The 27868-nt window shown below is 41.9% G+C and overlaps 1 protein-coding gene across 2 annotated transcripts in view; it reads left to right on the forward strand.

Annotated features, from left to right (window-relative positions):
* Positions 1–7244: 7244 nt before the first annotated feature.
* Positions 7245–27868, forward strand: part of SUSD3 (sushi domain containing 3) — a 106245-nt gene continuing 85621 nt past the window's right edge. For both annotated transcript variants that reach the window (XR_012231856.1, XM_073574193.1), the window contains exon 1: positions 7245–7590. Coding sequence is in view for 1 of the 2 variants with exons in the window: in XM_073574193.1 (XP_073430294.1) it covers positions 7506–7590 (85 nt within the window). In the remaining variant the exon portion in view is untranslated. The remainder of the gene's footprint in view (positions 7591–27868) is intronic.

A 27868-nucleotide genomic window follows, 5' to 3' on the forward strand; every position in this document is an offset into this window, starting at 1 on the left:
GGCTCGTTTTTTGCGGGACAAGATGACGTTTTCAGCGGTACCATGCATATTTATATGCGTCTTTTTGATCGCGCGTTATTGCACTTTATGTTTGGCGGTATGATAATAAATCATTATTTTTTGCTTCGTTTTTTATTTTTATTTTTTAAGGGGTTCACTAAAGGGGTTAACTAATGGGATAGTTTTATAGGGCAGGTCGTTACGGACGCGGCGATACCTAACATGTGTACTCTTATTGTTTTTTTTATTTCAACAAAATGGATTTATTGGGGGAATATTTTTTTTTTTTCTAATTTATTTGGCGATTTTTTTTAAATTATTTTAACACTTTTTTTTTTTTTTTTAACTTTATTACATAGTCCCAGGTGGGACATCACTGTCCTGTGACAGATCGCTGATCTGTCACATCACAGATCACTGTGACAGATCAGCAATCTGTCACAGGCAGTTCTGCAGACTTCCTCATGCCTGCGCTTTGCAGGCACTGAGGAAGTCAGCTCCCTACAGGCCCCCGAAGGCCCCCCGTCGCCATCTTGGATTCAGGGGCCTGTAGGGAAAGAGACCCTCGCAGCAGCGCTGCACATTGCGCTGCCGTGGGGGGCTCAGGGAAGCACGGAGGGAGCCCCCTCCCTGCCGATGCTTCCCTTTAACCCCGGTACACCGCGATCATGTTTTACCGCGGTGTGCAAGGGGTTAACATGTCGGGGGCGGTCCGTGACTGCCCCTGACACATAGTGCCGGGTGTCAGCTGTGATAATCAGCTGACACCCGGCCACGATCAGCGGCGCTCACCACGTGGGCGCCGCTGATCGCGGTAGGCGTACTATCCCGTCCATGGGCATAGGGGCCCGGGTCCCATGGACGGGATAGTACGTCTGATGTCAGGAAGGGGTTAAAGGAATCATTGGTATGGAAGTGAGGGCAAATCCACTCTGCGCTCTGATTCTGACCCCAGGCCCCTCTTAAAGGGATCCCCGGTATGAAGTTAGGACCTTTCCACTCAGTGCTGTGGTTCTGAACCCAGGGCCTCTTAAAGTGATCATTGGTATGGAAGTCAAGGCAAATCCACTCAGTGCTCTGGTTCTGACGCCAGGCCTCTCTTAAAGTAATCCCTGGTATGGAAGTTAGGGCCATTCCACTCAGCGCTCTGGTTCTGACTCCAGGCTGACGGGATGATGTGGGATATTAGGGGTAGTAGTCCGGTGGCTCTGGCTGATGGGATGATGTTGGATATTAGGAGGAGTAGTCTGGTGGCTCTGGCAGACAGGATGATGTGGGATATTAGGTGTAGTAGTCCTGCGGCTGTGATGGGATGATGTGGGATATTAGTGGTAGTTGTCCAATGGCTATGGCTGATGGGATTGTGTGGGATATAGTGAATGTGGCTATGTGGAGTGGGCAGGACTATACACTCAGCTTTATATATATATATATATATAGATAAAATCATTATAATTATAACTAACTGTAGTTAGTTACTATGCCCGGGCAATGCCGGGCTCTTCAGCTAGTCTATTTATATAATTGCCTTGTAAGTTAATTTAACAAATTGTCTGTCTGACCGTGTAAGGAGCATACCACATCACCTGGGCAGAGGAGGAAGCATAAGACAATACTGACATTACAGCAGGGGATCACAGAGGATGCATTTTATGAGGTAAAATATTTCACTGACTGTTTTTAAACAATATTTTACCTCACAAAATGTATCCTCTGCGATTTCCTGCTGTAATGTCAGTATTGTCTTTTGCTTCCTCCCGTGCCCAGGAGCTGTGGTATGTTCTGTACACAGTCAGACACAGGGGTGAGAGAGACAGAGCACAGGGGGAGACAGCTCAAATGGGACAGCACATGAGGGGAGAACACAGCACAGGAAGGAGAGATACAGCAGACAAGGGGGATAGCACATGGAGTAGACAGGTCAAAGAAGAGAGCACAGACAGGAGAAGTCAGCACATGAGGAAAGAGAGAGTGGATAGGTGGGTGAGCACATGGGGGGAGAGATTCTCAATGCTGCAAAACCTGCCCCCATCATGACATTACCGCCCTCCCTAAGAACTCATATATGAACTTTTACTGAAACAGTATATTCTGAACTTTCCAATGAAATAACATAAATCGCTGATCTACACATATGCAAGCACTTATTATGCGAATTCCGTGCAGGTGCAGTGGATCATTCGGCTGACCGTGTACTGAGCATACCACATCTCCTGGGCAGGGGAGGAATCAAAAGACAAAACTGACATACTTAGAGCATGGCTGAATGGATCACGACCTTCAATGATGTTCACTGTCCCAGTGATATGGAGAGAGCAGAAAGATCATGTAACAGATTGCTACTTCTGTCTTACAAATGTAACAGGATATTCAGCAAAGAACAAGAAATCAATAGAATATACTAATCTTCCTTCAGCCATAAGACCAGTGCCACAGGATGAAAGTCTTCGTGTTCCAAGGCCGCCCAAAGTATGGACAATGGAGGACGAAGATAAACTATCAATGTCAGTGGAAAATGAAACTGCTGCAGACCCAGACATTTTTTCAGTCAAGCTGATCTGAGTGACTTGGTCAGAGATTTGAAATTGTCAAAGAGGCAGGCAGAATTATTGGGATCAAGGCTACAAGAACGGAATCTCTTATTACCAAGAACAAGGGTTTCTAGTTTTCGCAGTCGTCAAGAAGACCTTAATCAATTTTTCAACCATGTCGACAGTTTAACCCTTTGCAGCAATGTCTTGGGGTTATTTGGTGCTCTTGGATGCAAACATGACCCGAAGGAATGGCGACTGTTCATTTACTCATCAGTTTTAAGTCTGAAGGCTGTTTTACTAGACAGCGGAAATATCTATCCTTCTATACCTATTGGACATGCCGTACACATGAAAGAAACATGAGAATATAGAGTTACCGTTGATCCATATTATTTATAGAAATTATAACTGGAACATATGTGGTGATCTAAAAGTTGTTGCACATCTTCTTGGACTGCAGCTTGGATATATTGTAGTTTTATTTGTCAGTGGGACAGCTGTGCACGAGAAATGCACTATTTCAGAAAGGACTGGCCACTCCGCGAAAACCTGGTTGCTGGACAGAAGAATGTTAAACATAATCCTCTCATTGATCCAGCAAAGATATTTCTCCCTCCTTTGCATATTAAACTTGGGCTTATGAAGAATTTTGTCAAAGCAATGAACAAAGAATCGGATGCCTTTTCTTACTTGCGACACAAATTTCCAAGAATAAGTGATGCAAAGATTAATGAAGGTATTTTTATTGGCCCACAGATCAGAGATATAATGAATGACAGTAGCTTTGATGGTATTTTGAAAGGTGCTGGCCAAGTGGCACGGAGAGCCTTTAAAGATGTGACCTTCAACTTCCTTGGCAACAGCAGGGCACCTAACTTTGAATAAGGGAGAGGTCATGGTAATGGTAAGCCAAATACTTTACCCTAACCTGGTGTAGCAATCACCCCCCCTTTGTTTGAACGGTAGACAATCAGGCTAAGTAGGTGCTGAGACCCACGCGTATCCACACATTGAAGTGTCTTTCTCAAGGTCAGTAACCATGAGAAAGACACTTCAATGTGTTACTACCATGACCTTTCCAGGGCACATGCTTCACTGTCTCCCTTTAGCCTTGGTAGTTGTTTGATTGTTTGAATTTCTCTGCCGGGATCTATTTATTTATTGTTTGCTGTTATGGTATTTTTGTGATAACAGCATGCATATAATTAATAACCTGTATTAGGTCTTATACTTATTGACCTTTATCATCATTTACTATCTGCTACAAAGGGATTACATGGGTTTATTGGATGCATGTTATATCATGGCATGTAGGGCTTTGAGTATCATACTCTTTATTGTTATGACCCATACTCTTTGATTATTGTCCAGGATGGGACTTTTAAATGTTTTTAATTAACTTGTGCATGGTTTTTCAACAAAAATCTTTTGTATTGCATTCTATTTTGGTGATCTCTTGCATCTATATGCTTTCTTCCTTTTTCTTTCTCATTTGTTATGATAAGCAGTAATCCTGGTCTATTTGAATTAGTGGATGGTGCCCGTTTATATCTATCTTGTTGTTTGAGATATTTAAAGAATCACTCCCATCAAAGTTTTTATCCTCTTAATATACTGTATTAGGCCAGGATCACACATGCAAGAAACTCGGACGAGTCTCGCATCTTAATACCCGCCACTGCCATCGGCACTCGGAATCGGAGCGTGCGAACGCATAGATATACATGCAGCCGCACGCTCTGCTCCCGAGTGCCGGCGGCAGTGCCGGGTATTGACGTGCGAGACTCGTCTGAGTTTCTCGCAAGACTGACCCCGGCCTTAAAGTCATTATATTATACATTATATGCCTTTCTATCCAGTTAATTCTTTTCCATCAGGTCTATTACATGACATGATTAATAACTGACTAGATGAGGCCTTCTAAACTCGATGTAGAAACAGAAGTTCTCTTTTACCTGCGTGAGTCATCATTAGAACTACAATTCTACTCTCTGCAAAGTTCCTGGGCAAAAAGCAAAAAACACAAATATAACTAAAAAGTGAAAAATATACTGCAAATAATGCATAAATGTAATGATAATAATAAGGGTATTTAGTAAACATAATTTTGATCAAAATAATGTACAAGCCATCCCGCCACGTCACGGCAACCCTTGTGGGACAGTCCCTACTCTAGTATTTAAAACCTTTTCACTTGCCATGTGGCGTGAATGTGAATAAGGGTCGAGCGACTGAACCACTAGTAACAGCTTAGGCCAGACTGGATGGCTTTCCCAGCTCAGAAAGAGGGCGGTCACACCCATATATGCACTGAATGCACAATGAAATGAATAAAAAACAAATCTGAACTGAGAAAAGTAAGTTAATGTGTATGCACAATGTAAGTGCATATTAACACATGACCATTAACCAGAGAAAACAAAAAGCAAAAAACACAAATATAACTAAAAAGTGAAAAATATACTGCAAATAATGCATAAAGGTAATGATAATAATAAGGGTATTTAGTAAACATAATTTTGATCAAAATAATGTACAAGCCATCCCGCCACGTCACGGCAACCCTTGTGGGACAGTCCCTACTCTAGTATTTAAAATACTAGAGTAGGGACTGTCCCACAAGGGTTGCCGTGACGTGGCGGGATGGCTTGTACATTATTTTGATCAAAATTATGTTTACTAAATACCCTTATTATTATCATTACCTTTATGCATTATTTGCAGTATATTTTTCACTTTTTAGTTATATTTGTGTTTTTTGCTTTTTGTTTTCTCTGGTTAATGGTCATGTGTTAATATGCACTTACATTGTGCATACACATTAACTTACTTTTCTCAGTTCAGATTTGTTTTTTATTGTTTTTTAAAGTTCCTGGGCAGTCCAGCTCGACACCATCTTCAACTACCTGACCCAGCTGCTCCACTCCTCTCCCTCCCAGGGACTTTGCAGAGAGCGGTATTGTAGTTCTAATGATGACATGTGCAGGGAAAAATCAACCTCCTGGTTCTACATAGAGTTTGAAAGCATTCAGCTAGTCAATTTTTAATCACGTAATGTCGTAGACCTAATGGAAAACAGAAGAATTAGCTGGGTAGAAAAGCAAAATGAGCAATTGTAAGCACACAGTGCTATAGAATATGATGATTGCAATATGTTAAGAGGATAAAAACTTTGATGGAAGGAGGAGCGCTTCTTTTAATTGCTTGTTTGATTTGCTTACTGCAAATAGCAAAACATTTTGTAAATTTCACCCTGGCTGGGTGTCTGGACGTGTGCTGTGAGGGCATTACGCCCGTGCAGGCTGCATGTAGCCGATGTTGCTGGTTTGCCAGAACCAGATGGTTCATCGCTCAATAAGGGAGCCCACCATCCAAAAATAAACTGTTTACTGAATGATAACTTGACAAGGATTATACAAGGGATAGCGGGTACACAGTCTTCTGAACGTTTCCTTCACAGTAGGAAGCATGTTCCACACAGTCTCTTTCCTTAGTAGTTTACTACAGGGCTTCCTGTAGACACAGTTTCTCACTACTTTGACACAGCCCAGCTTTAAAGCTACAGTCCTGATTAACAAGTGTCCTTTACTTGTTCTGCAATTCAGGCTTCCATTTCCTTCACTACTAGCACCCCGGATCTCCCTCTAGAGACCCTTCACTAGTCCCAGTCTCTCACTGAGCAGTTGCACAATGGAGGGTGATCCTGAATGAGAGGAGACTGAAGAGAAGGGATAACGAGATCTTGAGGAAAAGTGACAGACAGAGTGGCCTTCCGGAGACGGGTCCTAGGCGAGGGCTCCTAGCCACGAGACCTTGAGCTTGTAACGCAGAAGGTAAGGCCCGTTACCAAGGTCTCGTGGCTTGGAGCCCTCTCCTAGGACCCATCTCCGGAAGGCCACTCTGTCTCTATCACTTTTCCTCAAGATCTCGTTATCTCTTCTCTTCGGTCTCCTCCAATGTGGACCTTTTAATCCGCTCACTTTACATTTTCGACTGCATCTGCCTTCCTAGCAGGAAGCAGTCTTTTTCCCTTTTCACAGCCCCTCCCACTATGGGCTAGTTCCAAATATTAACTCCTACTCTTCCTATAGTCAGCTATATACATCATTAACAGATCTAATGCATTACAGTATTCATGCTACATCTCATATCGCAACACACATTACACCACGTACCATGTTATAACACGATTCACACGACGCAGTAGTTGCAAAAGAGGCAAGACAGAATTAACATTACAATGCATAACGGGATTGGTGTCTTCAGGGGTAGGAACGCACGATAGCCATTGTCCACCTCCCTGACACATCCAGCAAGGATCAGCTATAAATTTCCTTATTTATTAAGACGTACGGATCTCAGTGCAGCTTGTCTCTCCTGCCCATCATCGTTTAGCCTGTAAGAACAGACTGACTGGTAATAAACTGAAAGCTTATTACCAACCACGCAAGAAAAGAAAAACCACAGGCAGGAACTGACAGTTTAACCTTTTATTGTTCAGCCTGCCTACTGCCAGTTTGATAAATGATGCCCTTTCCCCATGTGTAATGAAAGAAGAAGAAGAAGTGGCATCTCCATCTTAAACTCACACTCTCCTTTCTCAGATGAAGAATGTTTGATTTCCACCCTGGGAGTCCCAGTGGAGAGGTGTAATGAGCCCCAGTGGCCTGTAGAGGGCGCCAGTGAGCATTCTCTTCCTGCAGCACATATAATCCAGTGCACACTCAGTGCTGCTTACAGACACACAGATTTAAGCAAATATTTCACTCCCCAACTGTTTCTGTCCATTTCAGATTAGAGATTAATGAGTTTGCAGGCGCTGATCTGGGCCAGCCTGTCCCTGCAGTCATTATGTGTGCAGCAAGATTGATGCCTCATTAAACCTCTTCCAGGGATCTACAGGATTCTCACCTGCTCCAGAGGTTTCCTTCCTATCTGCTCCTGCTATTGAATGAGGACAGAGCAGAAAGCATGCAGTCAGCCACAGCCTCAATACTGGATCTCTCAAGAACTGTCCTGATCACAGAGGAGAAGAATAACTTGTACAACAGCACAGGTAAGAATCATGTGTCTCTGCTGTGTCACTTGGGGCTGATCCATGCCCTGCACATATGTATCCAGCAACATATGGTAGAGTACACTCATGCTCCTGCATGTAGTGTCATAATATATAGTAGAAAATTAATTACCTTGATGTAATATTTTTGCAACTAATTTTAAGTCATGTGGTCCCAGGATCCTAGAAATGGTTTTGGAAAAATGTATCGGAATTGCTTTAAAAATATAAATATTTTTTTAAACAAGTTGCTTGCCCCAGATAACCTTTTCTCCCTCACCTTAGTACAGCTGGTTATGCTTATTAAAGAGTGGTCCCTTACAACTGGTTATGCTTATTAAAGGATGGTACCTTACAACTGGTTATGCTTATTAAAGGATGGTCCCCTACAGCTGGTTATGCTTATTAAAGGGTGGTCCCCTACAGCTGGTTATGCTTATTAAAGAGTGGTCCTTTACAACTGGTTATGCTTATTAAAGGATGGTCTCTTACAACTGGTTATGCTTATTAAAGGATGATCCCCTACAGCTGGTTATGCTTATTAAAGGGTGGCCCCCTACAGCTGGTTATGCTCATTAAACGGTGGTCCCCTACAGCTGGGTATACTTTTTTAATGCTGGTCCCTTACAACTGGTTATGCTTATTAAAGGATGGTCCCTTACAACTGGTTATGCTTATTAAAGGATGGTCCCTTACAACTGGATATGCTTATTAAAGGATGGTCCCCTACAGGTGGTTATGCTTATTAAAGGGTGGTCCCCTACAGCTGGTTATGCTTATTAAAGAGTGGTCCTTTACAACTGGTTATGCTTATTAAAGGATGGTCTCTTACAACTGGTTATGCTTATTAAAGGGTGGTCCCCTAGAGCTGGTTATGCTTATGAAAGGGTGGTGCCCTACAGCTGGTTATGCTCATTAAACGGTGGTCCCCTACAGCTGGTTATGCTTATTAATTAGTGGTCCCTTACAACTGGTTATGCTTATTAAAGGATGGCCCCTTACAGCTGCTTATGCTTATTATAGGATGGTCCCCTACAGCTGGTTATGCTTATTAAAGAGTGGTCCCTTACAACTGATTATGCTTATTAAAGGATGGTCCCCTACAACTGGTTATGCTCATTAAACGGTGGTCCTCTACAGCTGGTTATGCTTATTAAAGGGTGGTCCCCTACAGCTGGTTATGCTTATTAAAGGATGGTCCCCTACAGCGGGTTATGCTTATTAAAGGGTGGTCCCCTACAGTGGGTTATGCTTATTAAAGGCTGGTCCCTTACAACTGATTATGCTTATTAAAGGATGGTCTCCTACAGCTGGATATGCTTATTAAAGGGTGGTCCCCTACAGTGGGTTATGCTTATTAAAGGCTGGTCCCTTACAACTGGTTATGCTTATTAAAGGGTGGTCCCCTACAGCTGGTTATACTTATTAAAGAGTGGTCCCTTACAACTGGTTATGCTTATTAAAGGATGGTCCCTTATAACTGGTTATGCTTATTAAAGGGTGATCCCCTACAGTGGGTTATGCTTATTAAAGGCTGGTCCCTTACAACTGGTTATGCTTATTAAAGGATGGTCCCCTACAGCTGGTTATGCTTATTAAAGGGTGGTCCCCTACAGCTGGTTATGCTTATTAATTAGTGGTCCCTTACAACTGGTTATGCTTATTAAAGGATGGTCCCCTACAGCTGGTTATGCTTATTAAAGGGTGATCCTCTACGGCTGGTTATGCTTATTAAAGGCTGGTCCTCTTCAGCTGGTTATGCTTATTAAAGGATGGTCCCCTACAGCTGGTTATGCTTATTAAAGGGTGGTCCCCTACAGCTGGTTATGCTTATGAAAGGGTGGCCCCCTACAGCTGGTTATGCTCATTAAACGGTGGTCCCCTACAGCTGGGTATACTTTTTTAATGCTGGTCCCTTACAACTGGTTATGCTTATTAAAGCATGGTCCCTTACAACTGGTTATGCTTATTAAAGGATGGTCCCTTACAACTGGTTATGCTTATTAAGGATGGTCCCTTACAACTGGTTATGCTTATTAAAGGATGGTCCCCTACAGCTGGTTACGCTTATTAATTAGTGGTCCCTTACAACTGGTTATGCTTATTAAAGGATGGTCCCTTACAGCAGCTGCTTATGCTTATTAAAGGGTGGTCCCCTACAGCTGGTTATGCTTATTAAAGAGTGGTCCCTTACAACTGATTATGCTTATTAAAGGATGGTCCCCTACAGCTGGTTATGCTTATTAAAGGGTGGTCCCCTACAGCTGGTTATGCTTATTAAAGGATGGTCCCCTACAACTGGTTATGCTCATTAAACAGTGGTCCCCTACAGCTGGTTATGCTTATTATAGGGTGGTTCGGTACAGCTGGTTATGCTTATTAAAGGGTGGTCCCCTACAGCTGGTTATGCTTATTAAAGGATGGTCCCCTACAGCGGGTTATGCTTATTAAAGGCTGGTCCCTTACAACTGGTTATGCTTATTAAAGGATGGTCCCCTACAGCTGGTTATGCTTATTAAAGGGTGGTCCCTTACAACTGATTATGCTTATTAAAGGATGGTCCCCTACAGCTGGTTATGCTTATTAAAGGATGGTCCCCTACAGCTGGTTATGCTTATTAAAGGATGGTCCCCTACAGCGGGTTATGCTTATTAAAGGCTGGTCCCTTTTAACTGGTTATGCTTATTAAAGGATGGTCCCCTACAGCTGGTTATGCTTATTAAAGGATGGTCCCCTACAGCTGGTTATGCTTATTAAAGGATGGTCCCCTACAGCGGGTTATGCTTATTAAAGGCTGGTCCCTTTTAACTGGTTATGCTTATTAAAGGCTGGTCCCTTACAACTGGTTATGCTTATTAAAGGCTGGTCCTCTACAGCTGGTTATGCCTATTAAAGGGCCCCAACCCCAAATCAATGTTACTAGTGTGTTTTTTTCAATCAGGTGTTCATTAAAGTAAATGATTTTCTTTTTAAAGTAGGTAACTTAGAATGAGAAACTTTTTTCCAGTGGTTCTTTGCGATCCGTTTGCCTAGGTTCACAACTTTATGCGCTTGGTGCAGATTTTCTGTTAAACTGCATCTAGAATCTGTGCATATTTTCCGCACTTATTCAGGAGTTTTTGTTGATACAAAAAGTGCAACAAAATGGTTTAACCTGCAGATTCAAGGTCCTCAATTGGAAATGTATGGATAAAATCTGCACCAAAAAGGTGCTTTTTCCGCAGCAAAAATTAATATGCTGGAGATTTTAAAAATAATAAATTAATGTTTGTACTGATTACACACCAAAAAATAAGAGGCATGTGGGTGAGATTAAGTTAAAACTCATCCAGTTTGGTGTTCCTGTAAAATTCTAAAGATGTTACTTGTAGATTCCGTCTGTAAAATTCACACCAAATACTCAGTTTGTCAACCCAGCTTAAATTGTGTCTTGTGATCTGTTTGACTTAAAGGGCTCGTGCACACAAATGTATTTTCGGACTGCGTGCTATCCGTGAAAAAAATGGATAGCACTCGAGCCAATGATAATCAATGGGGCAATGCGGAAAAGCGATTTTTATATTTTTCATTGATCGAATCTACATGTGAAAAAACCGCAGCATGCACTTGTTTCTTCTGTAAATCGACTCATCCATTCAAGTGTATGCGTGCATGAAGAAAATTGGGTGCCATAAGGAGCCACTACATAGCATCCAATTTTTATGGATACTTTGCAATTCTATAACTGAGGAAACTGTAACTATATTGTATGAGTGCTGTAAGAAAAAAAAGAAACCGATTGTACATGGATGTCAAGTGAGAAAAAAATCACCCCACTTTTCTGGATGAAACTCTTGACAATTTTGTGAAGAACCTGCCCTAAAAGTGATTCTACATATTAGATAGAAGTGGAGCGACTGTAGAAAGAACATTAGTCTGGTTTTCATACATGTTCAGCTACACATGATGCCTGATGAAGTATCCTTTAGCTGACAGCCATCTCTTCCATCTCCCTTAGGTTATGTCCCCATGATGAGCTTTTGATGTTGCACCATTTCTGCACCCATAAAGTAAAATAGGTTACTTGCATTTTTCAAAAAAATACGCAGCATCAAAAACTCATCATGGGAACGCAAGCTCGGCTTGGCAAAGTGTTCCTGAGTTTTATCAGGGACTCCCCCGATCCTTAAGTCGTCAACTTGCTCTGACATTAGATGGTCCGGAAATCTTGACGATATTGGTGGGTTTGGATGACTTTTATCTAACGTGTATAGGGGCCTTGACAGTCAATGTATAGAAGGCACGAAAGAAATAATTTGTGTACTGATCCAAGAAATTCTAACACAGATGACAGATAAAAATGATGATGTCATCAGTCAGGTAAAATGATTGTTCAATGCTAAATTTTACCAAGCAAATGTATTACTATAGAAATTTTCCATTTTGGTCACTTGAACAGCACATCTTCAAACCCTAGTCTGCTTTGAAATCTTTGCCTGGGAGAGACCTTGCTGATGCAGTATAACTACCTTGTGTCTTAATGCCGAGTTCAGACTTGCTATGGGGTATGACTTGTGGCATGAAACTGTCTTCCACAACCTCACCTTTGTAGTAGAGTTTGGCTGTTCGTCACCCAGTTTTAAGATTTTTATATGGCTGTTTCTGTTTCAGTTAATGACTGTGTTTCATCCTACATATAATAATGATGATCATTATCACCTGTTGATTTAATTGGTTACTCATAAACCACACTATAATCCTTCAAAATCCCTGACTTTGTGAAATTGCACCTAGAAGAATTGATGCTACTCTGAAAGCAAATGCTCGTCACTCCAAATATTGATTTGATGTAGATTATCTCTTTTCGTTCATTCACTTTTGCATTTTGCCTATTGACAAAAATAAACTAATACCACTTCTATTTTTCAAACCATTGTTGCTTTGCATCATTTTTTTCCCAGTCCTACCTAAAACTTTTGCACAGTGTTGTATATGACTGGCCCTTTTATTATACAACAAGAAGGTTGTTAGAATTAACCCCTTCATGACATGCGCCGTACATTTACAGCACGTGTCATGTCGCTCCCTTTGATATAGGCTCCGGTGCTGAGCCCATATCTGTCCCAACACATGTCAGCTGTTTTGAACAGCTGACATGTGCCCCTAACAGCCGTGAGTGGAATCGCAATCCACCCAGAGCTGTTAACCCGTTAAATGCCGCTGTAAATCTCTGACCACGGCATTTGATGTGATCACTCCGGAAGCGCGTCAATAATCCTGCCCGTCGGCGCCGGTGTCACATGACCTCGGGTCATGACAAACCGCGGTCAGCAAGTGAGCATTTCTGCTACATACAGGCTATCTAATCATCGCCTGTATGTAGCAGAGGCGATCAGGTTATCACAGCTTCTAGTCTCCCATGGAGACTATTGAAGCAAGTGAAAAGTAAAAAAAAGTTTTTTAAAAATATTAAAAAAATAAAATAAAAAATATATAAAAGTTCAAATCACCCACCATTTGCCACATTCAAAATAAAACAATAAAAAATATATATACAGTATATACATATTTGGTATTGCCACGTTCAGAATCGCCCGATCGATCAATATAAAAAAAGAATTAATCCGATCGGTAAACGGCGTACCGAAAAAAGGTCAAAATGCAAGAATTACAGTTGTTTGATCGCTGCAACATTGCATTAAAATGCAATAACGGGCAATCAAAAGATCATATCTGCACCAAAATGGTATCATTAAAAACGACAGCTCAGCACACAAAAAATAAGCCCTCATCCGACCCCAGAGCCCAAAAAATGGAGATGCTACAGGTCTTGAAAAATACCGACATTTTTGTTTTTTCTTACACATGTTGAATTTTTTTCACCACTTGAATTAAAAGGAACCTAGACATGTTTGGTATCTGCAAACAGGCACTGACCTGGAGAATCATAATGGCAGGTCAGTTTAAGCATTTAGTGAACATGGTAAATGCAAAAAAAACCAAAACAATTGTGGGATTGCACTTTATTTGCAGTTTCACTGCACTTGGGATTTTCTTCCCATTTTCTAGTACAATAAGAGGTAAAATCAATAGTATCAATCAAAAATACGACTCGTCCCACAAAAAACAAGCCCTCACATGGCCATATTGACGAAAAAATTAAAAAAGTTATGGCTCTGGGAAGAAGGGGAGCAAAAAACAGAAGCGCAAAAACGAAAAAGCGGTATGGTGCAAAGAGGTTAAAGTGATCATTCCGAAAAAAAATGATGTTGTTGACTTACAAATAGATGTAGCTCTGACCTCTGGGACTGCCAACTCCTGAGAATAGGGCTCTAGAAATCAAAAATCGGGCTCTGTCAGAATCAGTGGAGTTCATCCTTGATCTTCACTCCATTCATTGTCTATGGGACTGCTGGATCTAGGTGAGTGCTCCCATAGACAATGAATGGAGTGAAGGTTGAGCATGGACATCTCTCCTCCATTCAAAATGGGACTCGTCAGAGCTGAGTTCCCGGATTCAAGGTCCCTGTTCCTGTTTTGGGAAATGCAAAATATAATGTTTGCTCTTTTTACACTTGACCCCTGTTGGTTGTGAGCTTCCCTCATTAGAGCAGTATATCTCAATTGATTAGCATTGATTTAATTTATACGAACCTTTTAACAAACTATTGCTGAGTTTAGTGTTTTTCACCATAATTATTTGTATCGGTGGCGTCACGTTGTCTCTGTAATCGCTTATTAACGGCACTTAAATATACTGAGGGTGTTAAAAATTAGGCCATAAGCTTTTAATGCTGCACCACTCTCTCCATTACTTGTGCAGAACACATTCACTTGGTAAGCTTAAAGTCTAAAACCGTTCAGGAATTCCCATTCTTCTGAGTAATTAAGTCCTTTTTTTCTGTAGAAAATAGCAATGCAGTCCCAGAAGTCCGCACTCCAGAAGCCTCGTTAGAGAAAAGTTTGACTCAGAAATTGGGAAAGTGATCTATTTCCCCTGTGGGTCTGATGTGATCTATTTCATGGGCCGTTCTGACAGCTCCGCTTCCAGTCTTTTAAATAACAATACAATGAGGACGAGTAAGAGATACACTCCGCCGGTAATTAAGTCATGCTTTTCAGAGCCAAGGTTAATCTCCTGCTGTATAATTTGTATTGAGCAATTTAGGCCGGGTCGTCTAATCGGCAAGAAAAGTCATTGACGAGAAGGGTGATTTTTACGAAATTGACCTATTGTCTGTTTATGTGATGTGAATTCATAGTAGCAAACTGTACATATCAAGCTGGCAATGCTATACATAGCCATGAGCACAAAAATTCTAATAAACGCAATATTGCGTGTCCTTATTTATCAAAAGTGCCTAAAAGTTGTCCGTATCAACCAATCAGAGCTCAACGTTCAACATTTTTTTTAACCTTTTCCACGTCCAATCTCAGCTGCAGGTTTATGAAGCAGGCTCAGGAGCTGAGCCTGCACCCTTCACGGTTGAGTAATACTGCCAGAAGTAGCTGATAACAGCAGCGACCAGAGCAAGCTCCCATCTCAGCTGTTTAATCGGTTGAATGCCGCCATCAATCTCTGACAGTGGCGTGATTTTGTAACACAGTCGTTCTAGCGCCCCCCCCCCGTTATGTTCTCATGGCAGCCGTTGAACCGGTTGAATGCCGCTGTCAATTTCTCTCATAACACAATCGTTTTAGCGCCCCCCCTCATATGTTCTCATGGCAGCCGAGGACCTTCTTTGTACTCATAGGAAATCTCATGGCTGGACCTCATAGGAGATCAGTAATTTTACTATACACCTGAATACTCTACTCTAAAGACAATATGAATAAAAAAAAATTAAAAATATTGAACTTGGAGTTGCCCCCTTTCATTCCTTTTTCCAATTCAAAATTATATTCGAGAATATCGAAAATGTAAAAAATAAAACATATTTGGTGAAGTCACGTCTGTGAAATTCTGATCCATCAAATATAAAATTAACTAAGCCATATGGTAAAACAAGCCCTCATACAGCTATGTGAAATAAATAGAAAATAAAAAAAAAGTTATAACTCTTGGAAGAAAAGAAGGCAAAAAATTGTCCGCCGGAACGCCAGGGTGGGGTTAAACTACCTTGGTAAAATAAAAGCCAACCCTGTTGACCACTTGACCTGCACCAGAGAAAAGGATTGTGTGGTTTTAGCGAGAACAGATTTTGTTGCAGTATGCCTAGGTCAATGGGAAACTAGTGAGAAACCCCCTCCCCCCACACATAACGGATCAACTCCTCAGATTTCGATGGGTTCATGGTTCATGGTCTCCTCTGTGGCTGGGTCTTCCTATTACGTAAGAGCCAGGGTCCATCAAAGGCGCTTCTGGCCCTCCTTGACCTTCGCTAACTACACCGATGAAACCAACAGTCGCAATATTTTGGTCATTGTAAAGGAAAAACAGTATGAACAGCGCACAGGACTCAATAGTATAGAATTGTACATAGGAAGCATACGAAAAGTAAAATATAGTGGTAAAAATAATGTACTAAATTGTGATTTCATCAGCTAGAAGAACTACCTAAGGCGAAGGCCCCGATTCATCATATCTTAGCGCCTATTTTTCATCTAGTTTTGTGTCTTTTTTGGGTTAAATCTATTGTATATGTGCCTGCCTGTTATTTTTTTTTTTTTTTCGTTTTCCACTTTAGTGGCCAAGTCTAGGTTTTCTTGATCCATCAATTTAGTCTTTATAAAATGCTGCTTCATTTGGCGCAAAATCACTCTACTCACGGTGCACCATGGCGGAGGCCAAACAGTTCAGTGCGCCTGATTCTTTTCCCTCTTTCTCTACCTCCACCCCTCTTCTTTGATTGACAGGTCTGATTTCGTAGAGCCAGAGAAGGGCAAAAACAAAGACAAAATAAGCAAGGTGGGAAGGTGCACTGAACCGTTTGGTCATGCCAAGAGTGCGCCGTGTGCCAGAGCTTCGTTTGAGCAGTCGTTATATTGTGACAGATTACAAATAAGTGGTTACATGAGTCCACAAGAGCAGTGTTGTCTTTTTTAGTTCAGGTATAGGAGCCCAAGCAGATATGTTCTCCATATGCCCTAACAAATATATAATTGGGGTTGACAGACCCTTAAACAGTTGGGAGAGTGCGTAGATAATGCCATGTGTTGTGAGTTCATTTTCCCCTCCGTCACTGAGGCCTGGTGAACTCCCTATTCTAGTGAAGGAAGGTAGTGAGCCTGATTATCAGACACCTGGGACTAATGAAGACGATTGGCTGAGTGGAGTCACTGACTGGATTTAAGGCAGCCTACGCCCTTTCTGCCCTGCGGGTGATTTCTCTGTGGACTCTTGGACACCAGTCTGATTCCTGCTCTCCTAAAGCTAAGTTTTCTGTTTTGCCTTTTTGCATCTAAGATTTGTTTTTGTTTTTCTTGCTTTTTGGATTCTGCCACTCCCTGCTGGAGTGTGCAGTGTTCCTAGAGCTCTGTCTTCTGAAAGTACCTGAGTGCTGATTTAGTTTTTGAAGCTTAGTTGCTTCAGGGCCATTTTTATATCAGCTTGTTGGCTTTTGTCTCTGTTAGGGTTTTGGCAGATTGCAGACAGCAGCCTTCCTATCCGTTCCTATCTAGGTAGTTTTTGGGCCCCGTCTTTGCTCAGCCTGTCTTTCTGTCTGTGTAAGTGTTTTCATCTTGCTTCACCGTCATTATATGTGGGGGGCTGCCTATTGCTTTGGGGTCTGCTCTGGGGCAGTTAGATTTCCCCTTTCCTTCTTTAGGCCTATGTATCTCTCCGGCTGTGATCGAGGGGTCTAGGTCATCGTAGGAACCCCCCACGGCTACTGCTAGTTGTGTTGATAGGTTCAGGGGTCTGCAATCTGATAGTTGCCGACTTCTCTGGTTTTCAGGACTAGCTAGCATTTCTGTTTTTGCCTCCTACGGTGACTCAATTATAACAGCCATGGCTGGCAACATTTAGGAGGACCGGAGCTTAGAACTTGCACGCACGTTTGTTTTTTAATTATTAGTAATGTGCTTGAAAACAAGTTGAACTTTGAGTTGTTTAAATATGAAAGACCTAACGTACCCAATCGTGCGTTACTAGAGGTAAACCGTCCGTATCATCCTTTCTAACTCATTGTAATAACTAACACTTTACTTTAACTGCTCCTGAAACAACAAGTTTCAACAATTACTCCCTGATGTCTCTAGTTTTCTATGTGTATTTAGTTGTTTAAAGTCTGAAAAATTAAAACATATCGCCATATATTGGTCTCATTGTATAAAATTTTGGAGGCAAAAAAAGGGAATAGTCACTGATGGATGGTAATATAAAATCAGCCCTGCAATCACTCATCCGTCGTGTTACTATCTGAGAGACACGGTCCAATATTTTTTTTTCTTTTTCAGGTGTCTTCGTAGTTACTTCTGTTTTTTTTCCATTTTTTTCACTGAGTCACAAAGGAAAAACGGAAGCAAATCAGGCGCCTTCCAATTTTCATCAGTGTTTCACTGGTGCGCTTAGCGGAGACCAGTAACTTCTCCTTTAAGAGGCTCCTCTGTCCTCCACTCATTACCTGTAGTAGTGGCACCTGTTTGAACTTGTTATCAGTATAAAAGACACCTGTCCACAACCTCAAACTGTCACACTCCAAACTCCACTATGGTGAAGACCAAAGAGCTGTTGAAGGACACCAGAAGCAAGTAGCTTGGTGTGATGAAATCAACCGTGGGGGCAATAATAAGAAAATGGAAGACATACAAGACCGCTGATAATCTCCCTCGATATGGGGCTCCACGCAAGATATCACTCCGTGGGGTCAAAATGATCACAAGAACTGTGAGCAAAAATCCCAGAACCACATGGGGGACCTAGTGAATGACCTGCATAGAGCTGGCACCATCGTAACAAAGGCTACCATCAGTAACACACTGTGCCGCCAGGAACTCAGATACTGCAGTGCCACACGTGTCTGGGCCCATCTGAAGTTTGCTAGAGAGCATTTGGATTATCCAGAAGCGTATTGGGAGAATATCATATGGTCTGATGAAACCAAAGCAGAACTGTTTGGTAGAAACAAAACTTGTTGTGTTTGGAGGAGACAGAATTCTGAGTTGCATCCAAAGAAGACCATACCTACTGTGAAGCATGGAGGTGGCAACATTATGCTTTGGAGCTGTTTCTCTGCAATGGGACCAGGACGACTGATCCATGTACATGAAAGAATGAATGTGGCCATGTATCGTGAGATTTTGAGTGCAAACTGTTAGGGTTGCAGATCGCACTAGATATAAAATATAAGGAGGTGCGGCAATGTGAGCACTAGTGTATAGTCACAGGACTCTGCCCCTGAGACACTGGGTTAGAGTCCCTCTAGACACACTAGTGCTCGACACTGCAACTGCAGTGCCAGGACGGGATGAGCAAATAGATTAAGCGCACGTGCGCACAGCACCGCTCTGGCGGACGCCATTAACCACCCTAACTAGAGCTAGGAAAGCGCACAGATAGCGCACGGCGCCGCACTGGCAGTTGCTGCTGCTAGACACAGTATAGTAGTGCCTTGTGCTGGATGGCACAATCTGGCGCTAGGTGTGGTGCTGAAGACTGGGTGCTCCGTGGCACATGAGCAAGCCACTAGTAGGCGCTGACTGTAACTCCAATAAGAAAATAGGGGGGGAAGCCAGCACTGCTTAAGGTTAGGACGCATAAATTAGAGTGCATATGCACATAATGTCTAGCTGTATTCAAAAATGAGATATTTAGCAAAAAAATTGATCAATTCAATTGCGCCACCCCGCCGCGCCAAGGCAATCTCATATGGGGGGTCCTACTCTATATATTTTTATTAAATGCTGTGCCATTACGGCCTCCTAAATACACTTAGAGCATGACCACATCAAGTGCAATCTGTACCTGAACATTTACTGGATCGCTCCCATGAAGCCAGATGAAGCAAGTATTTAGGAGGCCGTAATGGCACAGCATTTATTAAAAATATATAGAGTAGGACCCCCCATATGAGACTGCCTTGGCGTGGCGGGGTGGCTCAATTGAATTGATCAATTTTTTTGCTAAATATCTCATTTTTGAATACAGCTAGACATTATGTGCATATGCACTCCAATTTATGCGTCCTAACCTTAAGCAGTGCTGGCTTCCCCCCCTATTTTCTTGTTGTTGGTTTGTGGCTCACCACCACTGTTGCCGTGCACGCTTGGTTATGTCCGCCATAATTTTTCTGTGTTCATTGTGATGGATTAGGCTGCTGTGCACACACACGGCAGCCCCACCCTGCCCCAAGCTTTATTTAATTGTGCACCTGTGTCTGGACCAACATTGCCCTTCATCTATGTTTGCTGGTCAGGCAATGTGTGGAGGCCATTCCTGATATGTCTGTGTTCAGACCTGGTTGGCCTTCATCTGTACTTGCTTCATCTGGCTTCATGGGAGCGATCCAGTAATGTTCAGGTACAGATTGCACTTGATGTGGTCATGCTCTAAATGTATTTAGGAGGCCGTAATGGCACAGCATTTATTAAAAATATATAGAGTAGGACCCCCCATATGAGATTGCCTTGGCGTGGCGGGGTGGCTCAATTGAATTGATCAATTTTTTTGCTAAATATCTCATTTTTGAATACAGCTAGACATTATGTGCATATGCACTACAATTTATGCGTCCTAACCTTAAGCAGTGCTGGCTTCCCCCCCTATTTTCTTGTAACTCCAATACCCTATACACATGCACAACCAGAGGGAGGGAGTCTTAATGAGTCAGTCACCTGAACGCATACATCCATCTTCACACACACAACTACAAATAACAGTCTATACTAGCGCATGGCCGAGTGGCCATGCAAATCTTTTATAGTGGCGACCTTCCGGGATCTTCCCCGTGGTCTAATCGGAACAGGCATGGGACCTGAGCATGTGACCCCTGAGCTCCAATGGGAGATTGAGCCACGGGCATGCTCAGTGGAGCGAAAAAGGGACTTAGTCCCAGGAGCTGCTCGCCGCTGGCTAGTGCAGGCTGCCATAGCTGAACCGGGGATGGCAGCAGCAACCAACCTTACAGCACTAGCTTGAGCAAGGCGTCGGGAACGAAGTCTTTGCTGAGCAGGCTCCTCTGTGGCCGGGACTGAATGGGAGACCGCAGCAAGCAAGACTTGGGATTCCTCCTGTGCTGAGGCAGAAACCCAATGCCTATCACAAACTCCTTCCATCAGCAAGGGCATTGAAGATGAAACTTGGTTGGGTCTTTCCGCATGATTATGATCCCAAGCACACCACCAGGGCACATGAAGGTCCTGGAGTGGCTTAGCCAGTCTCCAGATCTCAACCCCATAGAAAACCTTTGGAGGGATTTGAAAGTCTGTGTTGCCCAGCGACAGGACCAAAACCTCACTGCTCTAGAGGAGATCTGCATGGAGAAATGGGCCAACATACCAACAACAGTGTATGCCAACCTTGTGAAGACTTACAGAAAACGTCTGACCTCTGTCATGGCCAACAAAGGATATATAACAAAATACTGAGATGTACTTTTGTTAATGACCAAATACTTAATTTCCACCATAATTTGCTAAATAAATCTTGAAAAATCAGACAAGGTGATTTTCTGGATTTGTTTTCTCATTTTGACTCTCATAGTTGTGCTCTACCTATGATGTCAATTACAGGCCACTCTCATCTTTTTATGTGGGAGAATTTGCACAATTGGTGGCTGACTAAATACTTTTATCCCCACTGGATGGCACTGCAATTTCATTATGGCCCTGCCTTAGCTTCCCACAGTAATTTCTTTTACAACTGCTCCAAATAGCTGCTGCAAATGGTTTTACCAAAATGTTTGTGGTGCGTTAATGGGTCTTCCCATTACTGTAAGAGAGTAACTATTAAGAGGTATCCCTTAGTGCCTGAAAAGGCCCCTTCATCCATGCAAGAATATACAAGTCCTCCAAGTGGCACATGGTAAATTTGGCATCGGGGCCCTAGCTCTTCAAGTTGCAGAAAAAGTTGTGTTATTGCCGTGTTTTCTGTCGCTGACTACTTATAGTGAAATTAAAGGGTGACATCCAAGATTTTACTTTTGGCAAAACCCATCTTTTCTATCACTTATTTCTACCTTGTCACTTTAGTGCCAATTTCTTCTTTAGTTTTGTGTAGATCGATCAGTGTTGGCATCGGACCAGAGGAAATAATGTGAAACGACTTAAGCCTGACAATAAACCGAGCACATGAAATAGCTGCGGCGCCGGATGGCCTTACGATGCCTGTTAAATTTTTCACCAGCAAAAAATGCTTTTGTCAATCTCGTTCTCGTGGTTTTAATCTAATATTCATTAAGCTCTGCTGTCTTATCATATCAGGCTATTTATGCCGATATTATGTTATCTCGGAAATATTGTCGGAGTTAGGTCAGCGAAGGAATGAGCTGGTGAGACATTACACTGGTAATTTTATTATGCTAAAATTGACCTTTTTTAGGCGGCGTGCATGAACGGTTTTATTCCAATTTATTGCTTCACTTATGGCTTCTTCTTGGGATCAAGCTAAGGAATGTTATAATAAAATGTGGAAAGTCCTTTGTCAGCATTTAAAGGGTTACTAGAGTCACTTGCCATTGAATTGCTGTTAATCGGTCGTGAAATTGTTTTGTGATTCCTGTCTCCTTTTCAACTACCCGTCTGCACGTTGCTGCTGCTAATTTTCCCTGTTACATGTTCCGTGTGTCTCAGAGCCATTGGTCCATAGATGGTGAAGACACCCCATAGGGTTCTTCACTACGCCTTCATGATTGACATCAGATTTTTTAGTACACATGGTCATCATTCATTACAAATAATTAAACCTACTGCATCATCATCTTGGGTAATGAGAAGATTATGGAAATCTGGTGAAACGCAGCCAAGATCTATGTTTATTTGTGATGGGATATCACAATAAGCTCATCACGCTTTGGAGAAATTAAATGTCTAATGGCTAAATTTTCTCCTTGTGGACAAAGCCAAGCTGGTGTAAGGAGATTTATAGGCCATGCAATGCACCTCATTTTCCAAATAGCTTTTATTTTTGTAGAGAACAGGAACAATTGGTGGCTGACTAAATACCACCTATATAGTGCCATCTATTAGATGTAGCAATCCTAAGAGTCAATCTTAACCCATTAATAAGCCTTGCCTTTAGGACAACTGCATCCAATGGGTGCTGCTAGAGTTCAGTCCGTTTCCTTTTTACATTATTACTAGCTGAAGAGCCCGGCATTCCCTGGTCATTGTAACCAACTGTGGTTAGTTATAACAAATTATAATGATTATATTGCACATAAAAACATTTCACATCTTATATTCAACACTACAGATTTGCAACACAAATTAACTAAACGATTATCCAAGTATTGATAGTATTTTATTTTCAACTCATTCAAGAGCCATTTGACAAACAACATTTTTGGTTTTTCCTTTCGGTGGAAAGATGAACAGATTTTTGGCAGTTCCAACTCTTGAACAGATCACGTAAAGTTGACCATGAGAAAAGCATGGAGATTGCAAATCGATCCCTACTACTTTCAAGGACTGTCCCTGAGCATTGTTAATGGACATTGCAAATAGCAGTTGAACTGGAAACTGGAGGCATTTAAAATCAAAAAACAAATCAGATGGAATGAGAGGAATTCTTGGAATGGAAATGTTCTCTCCTTTTGCACATCCTGTTTCTGAGCTGTGTATCTAACCCTATCCTGTGTGATAATGTCTGCTGAGCTGTGTACCTAATCCTCTCCTGTGTGATACTTTCTGCTGAGCTGTGTATCTAATCCTATTGTGTGTTATTGACTGCTCAGCCATGTATCTAATCCTATCCTGTGTGGTACTGACTGCTGAGCAGTGTATCTAATCCTATCCTGTGTGATACTGTCTGCTGAGTCATGTATCTAACCCTATCCTGTGTGATACTGACTGCTGAGCCATGTACCTAATCCTATCATGTGGGCTACTGACTGCTCAGCCGTGTATCTAATCCTAGCCTGTGTGATACTGACTGCTGAGCCGTGTATTTAATCCTCTCCTGTGTGATACTGACTGCTGAGCTTTGTGTCTAATCCTATCCTGTGTGATACTGACTGCTGAGTCGTGTACCTAACGCTATCCTGTGTGATACTGACTGCTGAGCCATGTATCTAATCCTATCCTGTGTGATACTGGCTGCTGAGCCGTGTATCTAATCCTATTCTGTGTGATACTGACTGCAGAGCCGTGTATCTAATCCTATCCTGTGTGATACTGACTGCAGAGCCGTGTATCTAATCCTATTCTGTGTGAAACTGACTGCTGAGCCATGTATCTATTCCTATTCTGTGTGATACTGTCTGCTGAGCCGTCTATCTAATACTATTCTGTGTGATACTGTGTGCTGAGCTGTGGATCTAACCCTATCCTGTGTGATACTGTCTGCTGAGCCATATATCTATTCCTAGCCTGAGTGATACTGACTGCAGAGCTGTGTATCTAATCCTATCCTGTGTGATACTGACTGCTGAGCTGTGTATCTAATCCTATCCTGTGTGATACTGACTGCTGAGCCGTGTATCTAATCCTATCCTGTGTGATACTGGGCTCCCCCTGCAGTCTATGCCAGAGGGTGGTCTGTGTTGGCACGGTAATAAATTGTGTTATTTCCAGCTTTACAGAAGGATGATAACACCATAGAATTGATAAGAATAATAGGCAAAATTGTTTGGTGAATTGGCACACGTGGGGTTAAAATTTCGCCTCACAACATAGCCTATGATGCTCTCGGGGTCCAGACGTGTGACTGTGCAAAATTTTGTGGCTGTAGCTGCGACGGTGCAGATGCCAATCCCGGACATACACACACATACACACATACATACTGTACAAACATACACACACATTCAGCTTTATATATTAGATTGTTATATTTGCATATTTAGTTTCCCAGAGGAGCATGGCCTATAAGTCTCATTACACATATTTGGCCCTCTCCACAAGTAGAAACGTTACCCATTAAAGCCCCTGTCTGAGGCTGCTCACCCAGCTAAAACCGATCTCTTGCTTTACACTGATGAGGGGGCAAACACTCTGGAACAGGTCTGCAAAAGGAGTGTCTGGTTTGGCTTCTTACGTCATGTTGCAAGGCTTGTTAAAGGGTCAGTATCAACTTTTAGGATTGCTAGATCAAATAGGTGGCACTAGAGATCCCGTCCTCTCTGAAGAGGCTATTTGCATATTGAAAGAAAGGGTAACAAAGACCTCAAGGTGGCCAAATACTTTTGATAGATGTTGATTTAACACTCATCTGGCTGACAGCTGTTCCTCTCGACTGCCCTATATGGATACAAGTGTTGAGACACACCACTTAATCATTGGATTCAGATGTGGTGTAAAGCTGTCACCACTGAACTTTGGATCAAAGGAAACATGTTCTGAGAAGTGACAGGTCACACTTCTCTATCTGGCCTTTGATGGATGAGTCTGGGTTTGGTGATTCCAGGAGAATGTTACCCGCCTGACTGCATTTTGCCAGCTCTAATGTTTGTTGGACCTTATCCACCTTCAGAAAAAAATGATTGGGAATCTTGAGATCCAACCTGCTTAATTATTTTGTTGCCCAATGTCTGACGAATGAATGTCTAGCTAACTACTAATACATGTTCGATAGTTGGAAAGTTCTGCGAAAAGTGACAGGTTTGGCCAACTTTAGTAAGTTTGACCACCTTTAGGCATATATTGGGGTATGAGCCTTATGAGATGTACATAAATATGGGAGGATTCGAGATACATGAAGATCAAGTCCAAGACTATGGAGAGTTATGAGCTGTGAAGGTAATTGGGAGGTCTATCATGAAGGTACATTGGGACACGTTTAGCGATAGAAAAAGAAAACATGGGGGGATTATTAATGTAGCAGGACTTTTCAAACTTTTACTACTCCAGAATTATGTGCAATTTCCTAATATATTATTAGCTTATTATAAGTCTTAAACATCAGTATTTTCTCATTTGTGAGTTGAGTAGCGCCCTCTCTGGCCCTTTACTAGACGTAACACAATGATATACAATGACATAACACATCGTTTTACTAGTTTCTTTTTCATAAAGCAATACTACATGTGCAAAGAGGAAACTTTGTATTATGTCTTAAAATCTACTTCTTTCTTCTCCTGGACTGATTTTCTTTCTCAAAAGTCTAAATTCACAAGTAAAATCTGTCTTCAGTGAAAACAGATTTACCCATTACTGAGATAGATGACAGTTGGTGCTTGTAAAGTTCTATGGACAACTGTAGCTGTTGTTTCAGCAGCATGATATCTGTGTCTACCTCCAGCTTCTCTTCCTCTCCATAACATTTTATGAGCACCAACTGTCATCTTTTATCCCAGTATTGTGAAAATTCGCCTTTACTGAACACAGATTTTATCCCTGAACTGAGGGTATAAAATCAATTCAGAAGGAGAAAGGAGCAGATTTTTCTGATAAGTGATATTACTGAGTTGCCTATTTTCATGTCTATTGTTGCTTTATGAAATAAAAATTAAAACGGCAGTGACACTTTAAGCAAAAATAATTTATTTTGACGGTATAAACAGTATAGTATAAGTTAATGGAGGTACTGATTCACTTTGGTGGAAAGATGACGATCGAGCAGACGTAACATGAAAAAGAGGCCTACAGGAATCCGTGGCTCAGCTGATTGAAGAAATTCATCTAGAAAACGTGTTTATGCAGTTCAAGGAGACGCCATATTGTCCATGATTCGTTAAAAGCCTTAAATAATTTATAGTTGTCGTGCCCTTGGTAGAAAAAAAACACAAGTCTGTTCGGAGAACACTTCTGTAGGATGGATAATTGTAACATTTATCAGTACCCAACAGTGCTTTCCTTTGCTTAGTCATGTCTTGTTTTGAATGTTGGTAATGTATCTTGTATGACAGGCACTCTTGCTTTTAACTCCTACATGAACACGAAAAAAACGGGAACAGATCATACTGTTTTATAAGGATGAAAGCAAAATGTATCTTCCAACTCCCCACCACCACACCACCCCTTTCCCACAAGCCATACTAACCTGGGTTCCTACAGTTCCCATACGCTGGACAGGGTGGATCATGGCGGCTTTGAGGATTATAAAGCTGTAAAGAATACACCATGAGACATTTGAGGTATGGAACTGATTTATAAAAAAAAAAAACCAGTATAGGTGGGCAATTTAGAAAATATCGAATTATTCTGCATTGAGACCAAAGTGAGAGTAAAGTCAAAAAGTCAAAGGCCGTGTGTCACAGGTTTACGTGACAGAAAAAGGACAGAAGACTGCGGTGTCCGATTTCACATACTCCTGCACTGAATAGAAGCACTTCACCATCATATTAAACCCTCATATTAACGATTTCTGCTAGCAGTGCAGGGGTTAAATCTGTTTGGTTGAGAGGCTCTGTAACTTTCCTGTTTTGTTGATCTCAGCTGATCAGTGTTGGCCACTCTCCTCTGATATTTATACTCCCCTCTGGCAATCTGAATTGCTAGCATTAGGTTTATACTGCAAGGTGTGGAGTTGGAGGTGTTTGTTGAGGCATTTTGAGTGTTGTTCTAAAGACTGTTGCATGGTGATTTGTCTACATGCATATCCTCATCTTCTCCGCTTCGATTTCCTTCCTATACTTCCCGGTATTCCACTTTGTTGTTTGTGAGTGCATATTTGTATGATTGGTATTTTCAGTTATCCCTGTACGTCTTTCCTTGTTAGTCTGATTTGTGTATTCTTATATACCACTACTTCCTACTTTCCTGGGTGGGGGATGGTATGGATAAGGGCTGATTCAGGAGCACAGCAAGGTACTTGGTCTTTTGCAGTGGGGTTTTTCTTTGTCAAGAAAAAACAAAGGGGTTACGCGCCTATGGAGAAACAGCATTGTATCATAATTAACCAGATGGCTATGTTTAGCAATTCAGAAAGAATAGGCTGTTATCTATATGTTATCTATATGTTGACTTTTGAATTTAAGCATTTCTCTGTGGTTGGTCAAGAAAACAGACTTTTGCTTGTGTAAAGGCCCCGTCTCACATAACGAGATCGTTAGCGAGATCACTGGAAAGTCATCGATTTTGTGACGCAACAGCGATCTCGCTACATATGACACATAGCGGCGACCGGCCCCCCCGCTGGATATCGCTGATCATACTCGAATGTCCTAGGCCATTTTTTGATCGTTGGCGTCCTGCTGGCCAGCATGCATCGCTGTGTTTGACGCCGACGAGCGACCTCGTTGGCAACAAAAATCGCAGGGAC

Source organism: Dendrobates tinctorius, unplaced genomic scaffold (assembly GCF_039654945.1).
Source record: "Dendrobates tinctorius isolate UK_male_01 unplaced genomic scaffold, ASM3965494v1 ptg000038l, whole genome shotgun sequence".
In the NCBI taxonomy this organism is placed as follows: domain Eukaryota; kingdom Metazoa; phylum Chordata; class Amphibia; order Anura; family Dendrobatidae; genus Dendrobates; species Dendrobates tinctorius.